This window comes from Montipora foliosa, unplaced genomic scaffold (genome assembly GCF_036669935.1).
Source record: "Montipora foliosa isolate CH-2021 unplaced genomic scaffold, ASM3666993v2 scaffold_12, whole genome shotgun sequence".
Lineage (NCBI taxonomy): Eukaryota > Metazoa > Cnidaria > Anthozoa > Scleractinia > Acroporidae > Montipora > Montipora foliosa.
In genome coordinates this window covers 7,473-20,923 of record NW_027179419.1, presented here as the reverse complement: position 1 = coordinate 20,923, position 13,451 = coordinate 7,473, and the positions used below count along the sequence as shown (strand labels likewise).

The 13,451-nt window shown below is 39.0% G+C and overlaps 1 protein-coding gene and 1 long non-coding RNA gene across 2 annotated transcripts in view; one reads left to right on the top strand and one right to left on the bottom strand.

Annotated features, from left to right (window-relative positions):
* The window catches only part of LOC137985953 (mucin-4-like), a 52,077-nt gene extending 43,221 nt beyond the window's left edge, over positions 1 to 8,856 (bottom strand). The window contains exon 1 of the mRNA XM_068833410.1: positions 8,738 to 8,856. Within this exon, the coding sequence (XP_068689511.1) occupies positions 8,738 to 8,777 (40 nt within the window). The 5' untranslated portion in view covers positions 8,778 to 8,856. The remainder of the gene's footprint in view (positions 1 to 8,737) is intronic.
* A 1,031-nt stretch (positions 8,857 to 9,887) lies between these two features.
* On the top strand, positions 9,888 to 12,238 carry LOC137985950 (uncharacterized). Its single transcript, XR_011119442.1, has 2 exons — positions 9,888 to 10,452; positions 10,545 to 12,238. It is a non-coding gene; the product is annotated as an uncharacterized lncRNA (long non-coding RNA).
* The last annotated feature ends 1,213 nt before the right edge of the window (positions 12,239 to 13,451 follow it).

Sequence of the window (13,451 nt, the reverse complement as noted above, 5' to 3'; positions counted from 1 at the left end):
TGATTTCCAAGGCATTTTCAAGAACGCCAAAAATATCCTTTGGTGGCTCGTGCCGAGATTCTCAGATGAACTTGTTTTGTGATTGGATTATACAGAGATGGTGATGGCGTAAAGGAGCTTGGTAAACTATCTATTCGAGAAATTTTGGTTTTAACGTATATACGCCCGTATACTCTTAGCGGGGAAGGGAAGGGAATCAGGTGACAGCCTGTCGGGGGAGGGGTATGTTACATTTTAGCAATGTGCAACCCTCGTTTATCTTAGCGGGAAATCACGCCAGAAACGGTAAGGGAATTACCGTCTCGTTCAGAAACTTGTTTACTTTAGGAACTTGTTTTCAAGTATTTCATTCTATTACGACGAGCAATGGGATAAAGAGCAGGAAAGAGTACTAGAGGAGAGGCGACGAAATTTGAGAAATTTAAGCGGAGAAAGCCTCAAGAGAAGCCTAGGAAGGAGAAGAAGAAAAAATTTCAATGACGAACACCGTTAAAAAGCTGAGAAAAATAGAGCGAGAGACAAAACACTTGCTTGCAACGATTAACTTTCCAGTAGTGTTTTCCTTCTTAATGCATGCCTCGCTGCCTCAATTATTTTGTAAAACTCGCTCAAAAAACCAAGAATGCCTGAAATGTTAGGTTTAGGTTCTTTTTGGCCTGATAAAAACCTAGAAAAACGGTTTGATAAGCTCGAACCTGCGGTTTTCGGCAAAAACCGCCAACAGGGATTGAGTTATAACAATTGTTTGTCTAGTTTGGCACGTGCCGGCTGTCGTTGCTATTTTGGAACCGCGTTCATCACTTATAGGCTTTTTGTGTGAAATGGATGTCCAGTCGTGGACTTCTTTGTATGACTGTGAAATTGCAGTCGAGTAAGCAAATTCCTGTGCCTTAGCTTGACTTTTTAATTCGTATTTTCTGCTGTTGCTCTAAACTGAAGAGAGAGGGTGTAAAGATTATCAGTCACACGGAAAATGCTGTGGAAGAGATTACTGTGCATGCAATTTCAGTTTTAGTTGTTGACTAAAATTGTTATTTATTGTTCTCAAGATTTGTCTGTTTACTGCTGTCAGCTCAGAGGTGTGATCACTGTAAACTGTATACACTAATGACGATCAATTTTGTACTTTATGCCGGCAGAAGCACCATTATTTCCATATACACTATATTGCTTTCTGGGGCTCAGTAGAAACGGGAGCTCCGCTTAAAGGCTTGGCTAAATCTATTTATTATAATACGACAAGAGCCCATAACCAGAGGCCTACAACTTCAATACTAGGCCTATGTAACGGTTTAATATATAGATTTAGGCAAGCATAAAAGCGGAGTTCCCGGACCGTTTTTTTTCTTATTAGCTGTAAGGTTAGTCCGTCCGTGTTTTGGTGTTTCTCGTTATTTCTTAATTAAATCATTTTCTTCGCTTTTTTCTTTAGAAAAATTCATTTCCCAACTAACACCACCTGATTAAAAAGAAAACATGAAAATCCTCAGCAAAAGAACGGACTGAAGAAAAAAGTCATTTCAGAGTCAATTAGCAAAAGCTGCAAAAGCCAGCGAATAGGAATCACGCTAAAATTAGAAATCACAGGCGTACTAGCTCGGCATCGGCGTTAGGAAAATTTGTCAGTTCAAGAGTTTTATTGATGTACTTTATTCCACTAGATCATTCACATTTAAATATATATTTCATACACCTTATTCCAAAATGGCCGCTGATTTATGCGGATATAAATTGGCCCTTGTTGTCTCCCTCAAGATAAACTATTCTTTTGAAGTTTAAGCTTAAGAAAGAGGCGTCAAGGGCTAATTTGAATAAAAACAAAAGAATATTTAAATGGCGTAAATTTTGGAATAAGGTGTATTGAAACACGCCAGCTTTGCTTGAAAAGAAAGAACTTCAAACAAGACCTCCAACAAACTACCTGTACGCGTTTGAAATAAACTTCTGAAAACACAAGCTAGTGATATTTCTCCTTAATTTTACGAACTAAAATGAACACAGCTTTAATTTAATATCCCTCCGATGCATGACTTGCCTGACCACAGCTATGTATGTCAAACCTGGATTGAAACTGGCGAAAAATGAACAAAAAAAAAAAAATTGCAACCGTTTTCCACTAGGAACGATCACACCAATAGTGACGTCACAACTGTTATTTCCGATGAATTCCCGACAATTGACCCGACCACTCTACGACAATTAATGAAAGCCGAAAAGAAGCACTTTCCAACATACGTACAATATCTCTGCTATACTAGGAGACAAACTAACTCCCGAGTTAAGATTTCGAGTTGGATTTTCGAGTTAGGATTCGAGTTGGAGTTTCGAGTTGGATTTTCGAGTTAGGATTTCGAGTTGGATTTTCAAGTTAGGATTTCGAGTCGGTTTTTTCGAGATGCTTACTAGTAATCCACTGAATCCAGCTGTAACGAATCGGCTAGTTTGTCCGTAAACCGCCTGGTAGATTTCCAATCCAATGCAGTGAACAAAAGAATTCGTGTTGGGGTGGAGTTAGTGTTTTGCCTTTTTATTCTGCGACGTCACAATATAAAGCATACATGAAGTAAGAGGCAAGACATTGAGTCTTCCATGAACTCATTTTCCTTTGCAACGAGATGCTTCTGTGAAGCATACACTGGGTTGCCTGTGGTACGTGCTACAGAAAATCAGAAGGCACTGAATTGTGTGGTATTGAAATACAGCATTCCAGTCTCTGAAGAATAACAAATAAAAGAGAAGCGAGAAACATTGGCTTCTGGGCTGACACGTTGATAATTTTCAAGTTCCCTCACAACTTCTTTTCACGACAAGTGTGCCCTCTAAGCATCTGACAGCTTTGTAATACTAAACTTCACTGAAGTCAAGCCCTGTTTCGCGGGGTTAGTGTTAGGATGGGAGACCAAAACAATAAACCCCTCATAAAATACAAAAACATCTGACCGAAAATACTACTAAAGTATTAACGCTAACAAATGCGAACTCAGCAAGGTACAGATCCTGTTAGCTTGCTTTATGCAAAACAAATATTGATGAAAAAGCAAATAACTATTGATAAGAAAGAGCAGAAGGAAGTTTCCCGGACGGTCGATCGAGAATAAAATATTTACGACATGGAAACAACATTAATTTTGAACCGTTTACGATCAGCGACAAACATTTTGGGAGATTTTTGCTACGTTCAAGTAAATTGCAAAATCGAAAGTGACATGGCCGGAATTCAGCGGGCGCCGTGATTAAGTTACCCCGGCATGTTTACTCGCCAAACAGTGAAGCATCTGTGTCAAATGATGGCAAGATACCGGGTTTTTGTAAGTTTCTTTTTCTGTCAAGTGTTATAAAGTTTGACAATGAAATGAGCGAAGTCAAAACAAAGATCACAATCGCCCAACTTTATGCAAAGTCAAAATTTACTCTCCAAGACGCGTACGACGTTATTTATCACCCGGTAATTCCATCATTTTGGAAATAGCAGCTACTTTATTATTCATCTGCGTCACAAGTTTTCACTGATTTTGGGGCTCATTTTGTTGAAACTCAAGCACGCTTCCAACAGGTCTATGAACCCTCCTGCTTACAGAGCAATACTAAAAAACTTCTCCCATATCACATTTCAACCTTAAGCTCGAAAATTCAATACACAACATGATATTATAATTCACAAAGGCAGAAAATACCACAGAATCCCTTTCCAGCGAAAATTTTATTGAAACAAACAACATATTTGCTCTTAGAGGCGAAAACCTCTTCCTATTTCATTGCGTGCGTGAAGACAAGAAACTCAATTGTGTCAAATTACCATGTACTTCAGGTAAATACTGCTCACTTTGATTTCGTCTCGACGGGCGATAGATTGTTGTGGAAGTCCAGTACTCGTCGCTTTTGAGATTCATACCTAGTTTATCCAACTGATTTTCTATTATTGAGCTCCATAAGGGTATATTTTGTTTAAGGATCCACTAAAACGCCATTCGCGTTGCATGACTTTCGACGCCATTGCAGGCTAAGTTAATGATTCTACTGTGTCCACCAGAGAAATCTACGCAGTTCCACTACCCTCTCGATCCTAAGAAAATACGCGCATAAGGCTCTATGCACAAAGACACCACTCACCAGGGGAGTAACAGGCAAGACTTTTACCGACACGGAAAAAAATACTAAAACGGAAATCTACCTATTTTCCGACTGGGTTCCCATAGGGCAACCCAGTAACTAGCATGCTCCTCATTTCAAAATAAGTCCCTCGGGGGACATGTGCTTACGGGTAAATGTCTGTGTGATTGTTGACATGTTTTTGTAATGGCGTTCACAATGAATGCTTGGAATGCAAGAAGATCATTGCATTAAAGTTTTTCAGATAAACACTACATGTGGCTACTGTAACAGTTACAAAACTGAGAGAATTTCGAAGGAAGAATGGATGCATTTATAGGGAAAGTAAAGAAAAAACGAAATAATGAGCGAGAGGTAGTAAAGTGTGCAAAGAGTCGCCATGGAATCCGGGATCTGTTTGAAAATCAAGGTCAATGCAGAGTTACTTTCTTGGATTTGTTTTTTATTTTTCACTCAAGAAGAGCACTGGTAATTCTCAAGGTTTAATACGTTTGTCAAATTATTCTGTATCGCGGGCGATGTACAAAGAGAGAAAACAAATTATGAGCACGTCACTTGTAACAACAGGTAGCCTCATTTGCGTGAGCGATGGTATGCTTACCTCCCGATTTTCCCGTGAAAAGTTTTTGGCTTGGATGAAAATCACAACATTTTTCTCGCAAAATTATTTAAGGTAATTTCGTGACCTTTCTGGTGTTGGTTTTAGTTAGCTACCAAATTAGATTATCAAATTTCAAATTTCAAAGTTCTTTTACCATCTCAGCAACTTTCAGTCTACAAAGAATTATTATCTAAAATGAAATTTACTTCTACCCGTCAGGAATTTATATTTTATATTTTTAAATTTTTGCAAAATGTCGGCATTAAATATCTCGATCTCGACATGCCAAAAATATGCATATCCCATCTATTGGCACTTCAAAGTATAAGGTTGTTTATCAGAAGAAGAAATTACAAAATGTTTCTAAATTCGAAAATATCTCCATCTTATGGCTGGAAAATAAATCTAAAAGCTCACTGGAGAGGTCTTAACTACATTTCTACTCCAAAGGAAGGCGAGAGGTAGTAACCCTCGTTCTCCTTCATCTTGAAAAGACGTCGAGACGATGTGCAACACCATTGACAAAGTACGTTGTGTAAAACCACTGAAAATCTGTTGGAAACCCCACCAAAAAAAAAAAAATGGCATAAAAATCCCGCCAAAAAATCCTAACTCGAAAATCCAATTCGAAATCTAACTCGAAATCCAACTCGAAATCCTAACTTGGTAAATAGGCAACCTCCTTCGATATGCCCAAATTGCATTGATAGCTGTAAACGAGCGATAACAAAGTGCACAATTTTACTCTATTTCCGGAAGTGATAGGACGCTAAAATGGCGTTTTTGGAATGGAACTTCCCTCGATTTCAGAAAAAAATTAGGCGCTTCGAGATCTTTGGAAGCTATTTTCAAAAATAACTCACTATAGGTGTTATTTAGGCAAAATATAAAGAAATTCGAAAATTGTCGAGTGACCATGAATTCTTGATATTTACAGAAATTGGCTCTTTTAAAATAGCAAAAACAATACTTTTGGACGCCCTGCAAGTGTATTTTACATTTTGATACATTTCTTTGCCGTTCTCGTCTTGACAACGACGTGAAATGATCAAATTTGAGGTCATGTGGAGGACGAGAGCACCACACGATGAATTTTCAATTTTCGCTCTAAATGTCCGCAGACCGTTCTCACCAATTTTATTCTTGTAATGTGCATTCACACTGTCCAAGCCTCGCGACTTGGGGGAATTATTGCAAAATTATTACAGTAACGGGAAATAATATTTTTAGACAACGTTCTCGTAGCCGTCGTCGTCTTCCTTGCTTTAGGTCCTTATTGATTCCCACCCTGTGGACTACTCTATGGAGCCACCTCCTTTAAGTCGCCATCTTGGTTGTCGCCATTTTTCAGGCCCATCTCTCCCTCACAAATGACTTACCTCGGTGGAAAAAAAAAAAAATTGGAAAGTCTTTTGTTTTCTTAGTGCATGCTGCAATTCGTTTTGCATTCAGGTTGTATATGTAATCGCATGTGCCAGAGCGCAATTAAAGATTAATTTCACATGTCTTCAAAGTTTTCCCAAAATTTCCCTGGTCGCGAAGCGACGAGGGTAATCTGGGAAGCTTTGAAATAACGAGTGAAATTAATCCTTATTTGCACGAGGGCACATTGCGATTACATTTTTATCACATAAAAGGCAAAATTATTGAGGGAGGCCCGTTCAATACCGTCGAGGTTTTTATTCATGGACATTCACCAAGCCTGAGGTGAATAATTGGTTTAGTATAATTACATTGGTGATTCTCTGAAAAATATACATCTCATTTAAAACAATTAATTTCTGCGCCTGTTGCTTCGGCAAAACGGCTTGCGGCCATTTTGAAAAACCGCTTAGGATATTATTCTGCTGGAACTATTTTTGGTGGAAAGGGGTCAATCAGTAAAATCCGCAAAAATTATAACCCGCAAAATTTTTATGCTATACTCGGTAGCAAAAAATGAAACACCAGGAATGAATTCAAATTGTAATAAAACTACTGGAAAATATGACGTTCTGGCCGGCGTTCTACAGTCAAGGAACTGAAGTTGAAGAATACAAAATTAGCACGTAAAAAAACAGAAAAGAACAAGCGTAAACGCCTAAAAGAACTTTGAATGAGTGTACTCGAGCTTAATCGAACAAAAACAACAAAAAAATAAATAAATAAACAGAACTCATTAAAAACCTTAACACGATTCGAATCTGATTATACGTTTTGGTCTTAGCTCTTTCATAAAAAGTTAACTATAATACTAACCCTCTCTGCAATGATTTTATATCGGAAAACCTAAAGGACGATTACATGAACGAAAACTGAACACTTTAAGGCATTGACTAATTAACGGTTCTCATACGCCGGCTCTTGTGGATTTAAGCAGTGAAATGCTGCTAGGATTTTGCTGTTTGTTTGTTCCTTTTTGTCTCTTCCATTGTTACTTCAAATTTAAATTTTGTGTTAACCGTTATTTGTGAGGCAACGACAAGTAAAATAAGCTCGACCTGATCACGTGTGAGTCGAAAGTTCAAGTTGTTGTTGCCCTAGGGCGTCATGAAGTTTTGTTCGCCCAAGGGCGTCATGAAGTTTTGACCAATGACACGTGGCACGTTCTCCTCCAATCAGAAAACGTATTTGAGTTGGGAGGTATAACAATCATATTTATTTGTTACGGAATAGCGCACATCCTGCTCACGGTTACCAGAGCCATTCCCTATGGAGTGGGTACCAGGATTCGGAGGAACTGTTCTATGGATGAGGCGTTTAGTAAACGCTCTTCAGAATATCGGGTTATTTATATAACCGGGGCTACAACCCTAGATTGGTTTCACAACAGTTTGAGAAAGTTTAGTCTATTCCTAGAGAAACATTGCTTCAACCTCAGCCTAAGGAGTCCAAACAAATTTTTCCACTGGTGCTTGATCTCAACCCTCGCTTACTCAGCATTGGGAAAATTCTTAGGAAGCATAAGCACTTAATTTATGATTCACCATCTCTTAAAAAAAAATTTCCGGTAGAGTCCATCATTCCTGCTTTTCGTAGAACTAAAAACATCAAAGAAATCTTGAGGAGTAAGCCTTGTGAGCAAGATAGCGCGCCCGATAACAAGCGGGGTTGCTTTAAGTGCACAGCCAAAGGTGATCTGTGTCGCAATTATTTAAAGGAAACTAATTGCTTTTCTAGCACTAGCACTAGCAGCATGTATCCTATTACGCAGATTCTTAGTTGTAAATCTAAAAATGTCATCTACTTGGTTACGTGTAAGAAATGCAATGTGCAATATGTTGGTTCCACTAGTAATGAACTTAAAATTCGTTTCCGCAACCACAAGTTGAAGTTGCCACTTATTTTAACAAAGAACCTCATGCTCTAGCCGATTTCGAATTTTGCATTATTCACCAGTTATGTATATATATATGTATATATATATATATATCTATATATTTATATATATATATATATATATATATATATCAACAGTTATTTTATATCCGAACTGTGCAGTCACAGGTTCAAACTAGTTTCAGACAGTTACGCTTCATTTAAAAGGATAACTTTCTCCACGCCAATATTCAATGATAACGGTTTTATGTCTTGACGAAAGTACATGTATCGGCTCCATTTCTTTTGCATCCTTTGATTTTATTCTTACGTTTACAAGCTGTATTTTATTTGCAGTTGTTTGTCGGTTGTTTTAACGGAAACGTGCGTCTGCCGTGTCGGAACCGGGACAACGATGTATTTACTGCTTCTACGGCATGTAGCGTGATCGTTATAATTTATTTACGATAACGCCATCGTCAAAATTTTGGTGTAACTCTATTAGTTCACTTAATATCAGGTAACTCATATTGGTAGCAAAGAGTTTGGTTGCTACGTCAATGCCAGCTCACATAGTCTTACTGAGCCATCTAAAGAGAAAATAACTATTTTAACTCTTCATGGCCTCGAGCGCCATCATGCACGTTTTACTGGAGCAACCGACAAGAGTGCAATGCTGTTAAGGTTGCTGACAATTTAAGAGTTCTTCAAAATGTGGATTCAACTTACCCTGCAAAACAGCCGAGAACAGAAATGCGCTGCACACCATTACTAAAGTGAGGGGAAGTTGAAGTCAGTTTGTTTCAGTCAGTCAGGCCTTGCCTAGACCGTTCTTTATGACCCTTTTTGCATATCACTGTTCAAAGCTACACACCCCTGATGTGTTTTGTCGCTTGACTGAACTTTATTATTCACTACCAGACGCAGTGTTTCCAAGAAAGTCGTCTCACTTTATTGCGTTTTCTTAATCACTTCTCCCAGCCCATCAACGCTGACACATAAAGAGACATTATGATTGTGATTATGACGTCTTGTTTAACTTCCCGATCGTCCCTTTCATAAAGGCGAACAAAATTAGAAATGTGCAATGTGAGATAAAACTAGCAATTAAGTTACTTCTTCCAGCCCATCGACGCTGACGCATTAGAGACATTCCTGGTTGTCATTTCTAATTTAAAAAATGACGTGCTGTTTAACTTCCCGATCGTTCCTTTCATAAAGAGTTCTTTATATAAAGCATATTAATAAGGCCTAGCCTTTTTCTCTTGTATGCTAATGTTCTCCTCGCACAATTTGAACCTTTTTTCGGACTCCAGAGGGACGCGCTTTTTGTGGAATGTTTATGAAGCCGATCAAACTAGCAAGTCATGTTTTATCGGGTCTTGAGACCACTCGATTTTGCCTCATTGTTTAAAACCAGATAATACAATTTGAGTATAGTTGCCCACATTTTTTTAATCACACAAGTTCGTTGTACCAGAACCCCTCCTGCAGGCAATTATCGCTTTAATTTTTTTCCTGCTACTTGATGAAAAGGCTCTTCCAGTGAGCTAAACTAGGATCAATTGGTTCAAGTCTTGTTCGAAACAAACATCTCATAAGGTACGCCCCTCTACGAGTCACTTTACTTTGTTGTTTTCCCGGTCTTTCTTCTATCGGCAGTTATTCGTTCATTCATGAAGAAAACAGCCTTTCTGTATTATTTCAGGCTAGAGATCTGAGACAGAAATACGTCTTTCCTTCTCTTCAATTAAATTTATTTGAGTGATGTTTGATCACCTAGCAACTCCCATGTGAGGTTGGTGTAGGGAGTGTTAAAAGCGGAAGAAAAAATATACTCTAATCAACCTGAAAATATTACTGAAAAGGTTACAAATATTACAAGATTTTTAATTAAACAAGTATATTAAACGTTTCTGACACAGCAATTGAAGAGGGCTTCTCGTTTATTTATGGATACACAAACTTCACATCATCATAACGATACCATAGGCAAGCAATTGAAATTGAAAAGGAAAAAGGCTGACAGAATTGCCTTCGTGTGGCTCTCGCATAACATACAAAACCTTAACCAGCCTATTGGCCTGCTCTTAACATAATACTCAACACTCATGGAGTACATACTCTTGCGTGATAAGCAAAATGTTACAAGATGTATGAGACCTCGCTCAACAAACGGACATCCAGCAGGCATATATACTCGTACGCTTATTGCCCTTCACACCTTCTACTATTGATTAATTCGGGCGACTGAAATGCGTGTCAACTGCTGCCAATTGATGCTCAACGAGGAAATAACACTCATGGTTGTGGTTGTCTGGGTGACTGGATAACAAAAAGGAGCAATTACGGAATTGATATATTTAGCCTGTACAGTCAATTCTAAGAATCCCAAATTCTAAAAACAGGAAAACAATAAATTGAAACTCGGTGCAAATCCACATGTGAGTGCAGTCATGGAGTAAAGCGTTAAAAGTCAATGTTGGTCTGATGCATCCAATCGGTAGCTACTGACTTAGCATTTGCTTTGTTATAGCTTCTGATCGTGGAAAGAAGTATACGACGTATGGGAGGCTTCAGGGTTCGAGTGCTTCAAAGCGGTGGCTTTGTTCTACAGGTCTTCCTTTTAACAATAGGAGACTGAGAGTCATGTTTATTGGCAAGAACAATGTTGGTGCGCTCTGCGTTACAGATGGCGTGTAGCTAAATATGATTAGGATCAGTGCAAATGGATTGACAACTTGAAGGTCTTTGTCTAATAGAGAAGATGTTATTATTGAATTATACCTGAATATTTAATAAGGATAGCGTATTCTGGTAAGATTATTCGATATCTTTTTCTTGGCTATGGTTGTCAGGAATTCCATGCGTGTACGCTCAAGTAAAACCTTTACATGACGTTGAACTCCGTCAAACAGCACTACTGGCTCCTTTGAGATAATAGGCAAACGCGGAACATGGCATGAATTGAAAGCCACGGATGGTTGAACTATTGCAAGGTGTTTGAGTTGTGTACAGGCTCATGTGAATCACAAATTTTGCCTGCCCTTATTATACTAACAAATGTTGCATGTCTGCGTCTATCGGAAACGAACAAACCCTAAACATAAGGGCACATGGAAAATGCGGAAGCCGAACCCAACCCATTCTCTACCTTGAATTCACTACTATCGTGAATTCTTAATTTGTGTATAATTCCGTATTTTCGTTAATTTAGGAGACTGAAAGCTTTATTTATATAATAACCCAAGTTATTCACGGATTTTGATTGGTTCTTGCCTATGATCTATTAGAGGACAGACGCACGATTGACGTCACCATCAGCTTTTATGCGAATAAAGTTTAATTCTTTATTATATAAAACAATAGATTCCATGTTGCCGTGGGTCTGTTCAGTAATAGATCACAGAAGACGTCAAAATGTGGTAAGAACATCAGTGGCACACTCGGCTGTCGCCTCGTGTGCCACTTTTTTGTTCTTACCACATTTTGACGTCATCTGTCATCTATTACTGAACAGACGCACGGGGAATGGTCATTTATTTCTTAAAAGACAACCCAAGTGTATGGACATAGGACTCGCACCTGGAATGTTGATTAACGTCACCTGACCACTTGACCACCACGACTCTAGTAGCATAAAGACAATCATATTTTAATTAATCACTATTTCATAATGCTGTATTATCACTCGGCAACAAACAATATCAAACACTGAAAAGGTCGGTTACCAAACTTCACGGCACAGCTAAACATTTTAAAATCAAAGCTTATGCCTTAATTATTAATCTAGCTTAGGCCTAATTAATCTTCAGCAGAGATATTATTGGGGAGACTTAAATGTTTTTTGTTTTTTGAGATTGCGGTGTCTTGATTTTCAGTGGTGAAGCGGAAAGAAGCGGTTCTTATGGAGTAGGAACTCCGGGCTCAAATCCAATCCACGGATTTTTTATTTCCTTATTTTCTCTGCTACCGCAAGTGCTGCAGGGACACAGTGTCCTAAATTCACGACAATAGTGAATTCAAAGCAAATCAAGAATTCACGATAATCATGATTTCAGGGAAGAGATCGTGTTGCGGAATCAGAAATTAAACGGAATCGTCGGAATCACCCTTAGAAACACGAGCGCACGAACACGTGATTTATGGGTATGCATACTTCACATTAGCATAACGATGCCTATGCAAAAAAATTAAATTGAAAAGGAAGGCTGGCAGAGATGCCTTCGTGTGGCTCTTGCTCAAAATTTTGCCGTCCAAGTTTTAAGCAATAACGTTTCGTGGCATCCATGTCTCTCGACCTTGTGGACCATGCCACGTTACTTGAGAAATTGACCACACTGAACATTACCCGTAGCTTCTGGAAGTTGTTTCAGAGTTTTCTTTCTAGGACGCCTCAACACGTTAAACTGCCAGGAGTGTTATCAAGGACAGGGTATGTTGTAGCAGGAGTACCCCAGAGTGGCGTAATTTCAAATTTGTGTTTGTAAATGACATTGATGACTGCTGCCCGTCAGGATTTAATATCAGTACTTGTAAGTATGCGGATGATTGTACAAATATGAACTCACAGTGCCCAATGGCTGCACTAGTCATATGCTAGAAGTCATGGATAACGAGGCTATCGGCAGTCAGGAACAAAATGGAGATTAATGCTAAAAAAGACCAAGGAGATGTGGATCATTTTCCACAGATCCTCGCGTCAAGTTGCGGGTCCAGGTAGTGTGGGGAATGTGGTGCTGCAGAGAGTAGACACTTTTAAACTGCTCGGAGTTCATGAACAAAATAACCATAAGTGGAACGCACTTTTTGATGACATCCTAAGTCGAGCAAGTAAGAGATTGTACTCTCTGAGTGTGTGTCGGAAGGCCGATTTTAGATTTACGTCCAGAAGTCGGGCTAACGATCTACCTGACCAAGATTAGACCATTGTTGGAATATGCTTCACCGATGTGGGTTGGCCGCTCTCAGTCAGGAGTCCATGAATAGGAGCGAACAACTTCCATACCAGACCTATGTCACGGCATTTTTACAAACCGATCTATTTTTAGACAACCTTTTCCCTCGGGAAAAAGGCCGTTTCGGTCCAGTGACGCAATGATGCCAAATTAGTTTCTTGTTATTGGTCATCCGGCTCCCACGGGAGTCTCATCCGCGGGAAATTTAAATACTTAATACTAATACTAGTATTAGTATTTGTGAAAACGCCGTGACAGGGATATAGGGTAGTTGTTCGCTCTTACCCATGGGTTCCTGCCGCTCTCTGTACCTTGTATGTAGCCTGCTTAGCAAGCGTTTCCAGTGCGAGAAGTAGGAACCCAAGACCCGAAGCCTACAACCTTACTGGGCTATGTCACGGCGTTGTCACAGACCGATTAATATTTAGATCATTTTTCGTGGCAAAAATGAAAGTTTAGTTCCGGTCATGTGATACATCGGGAAG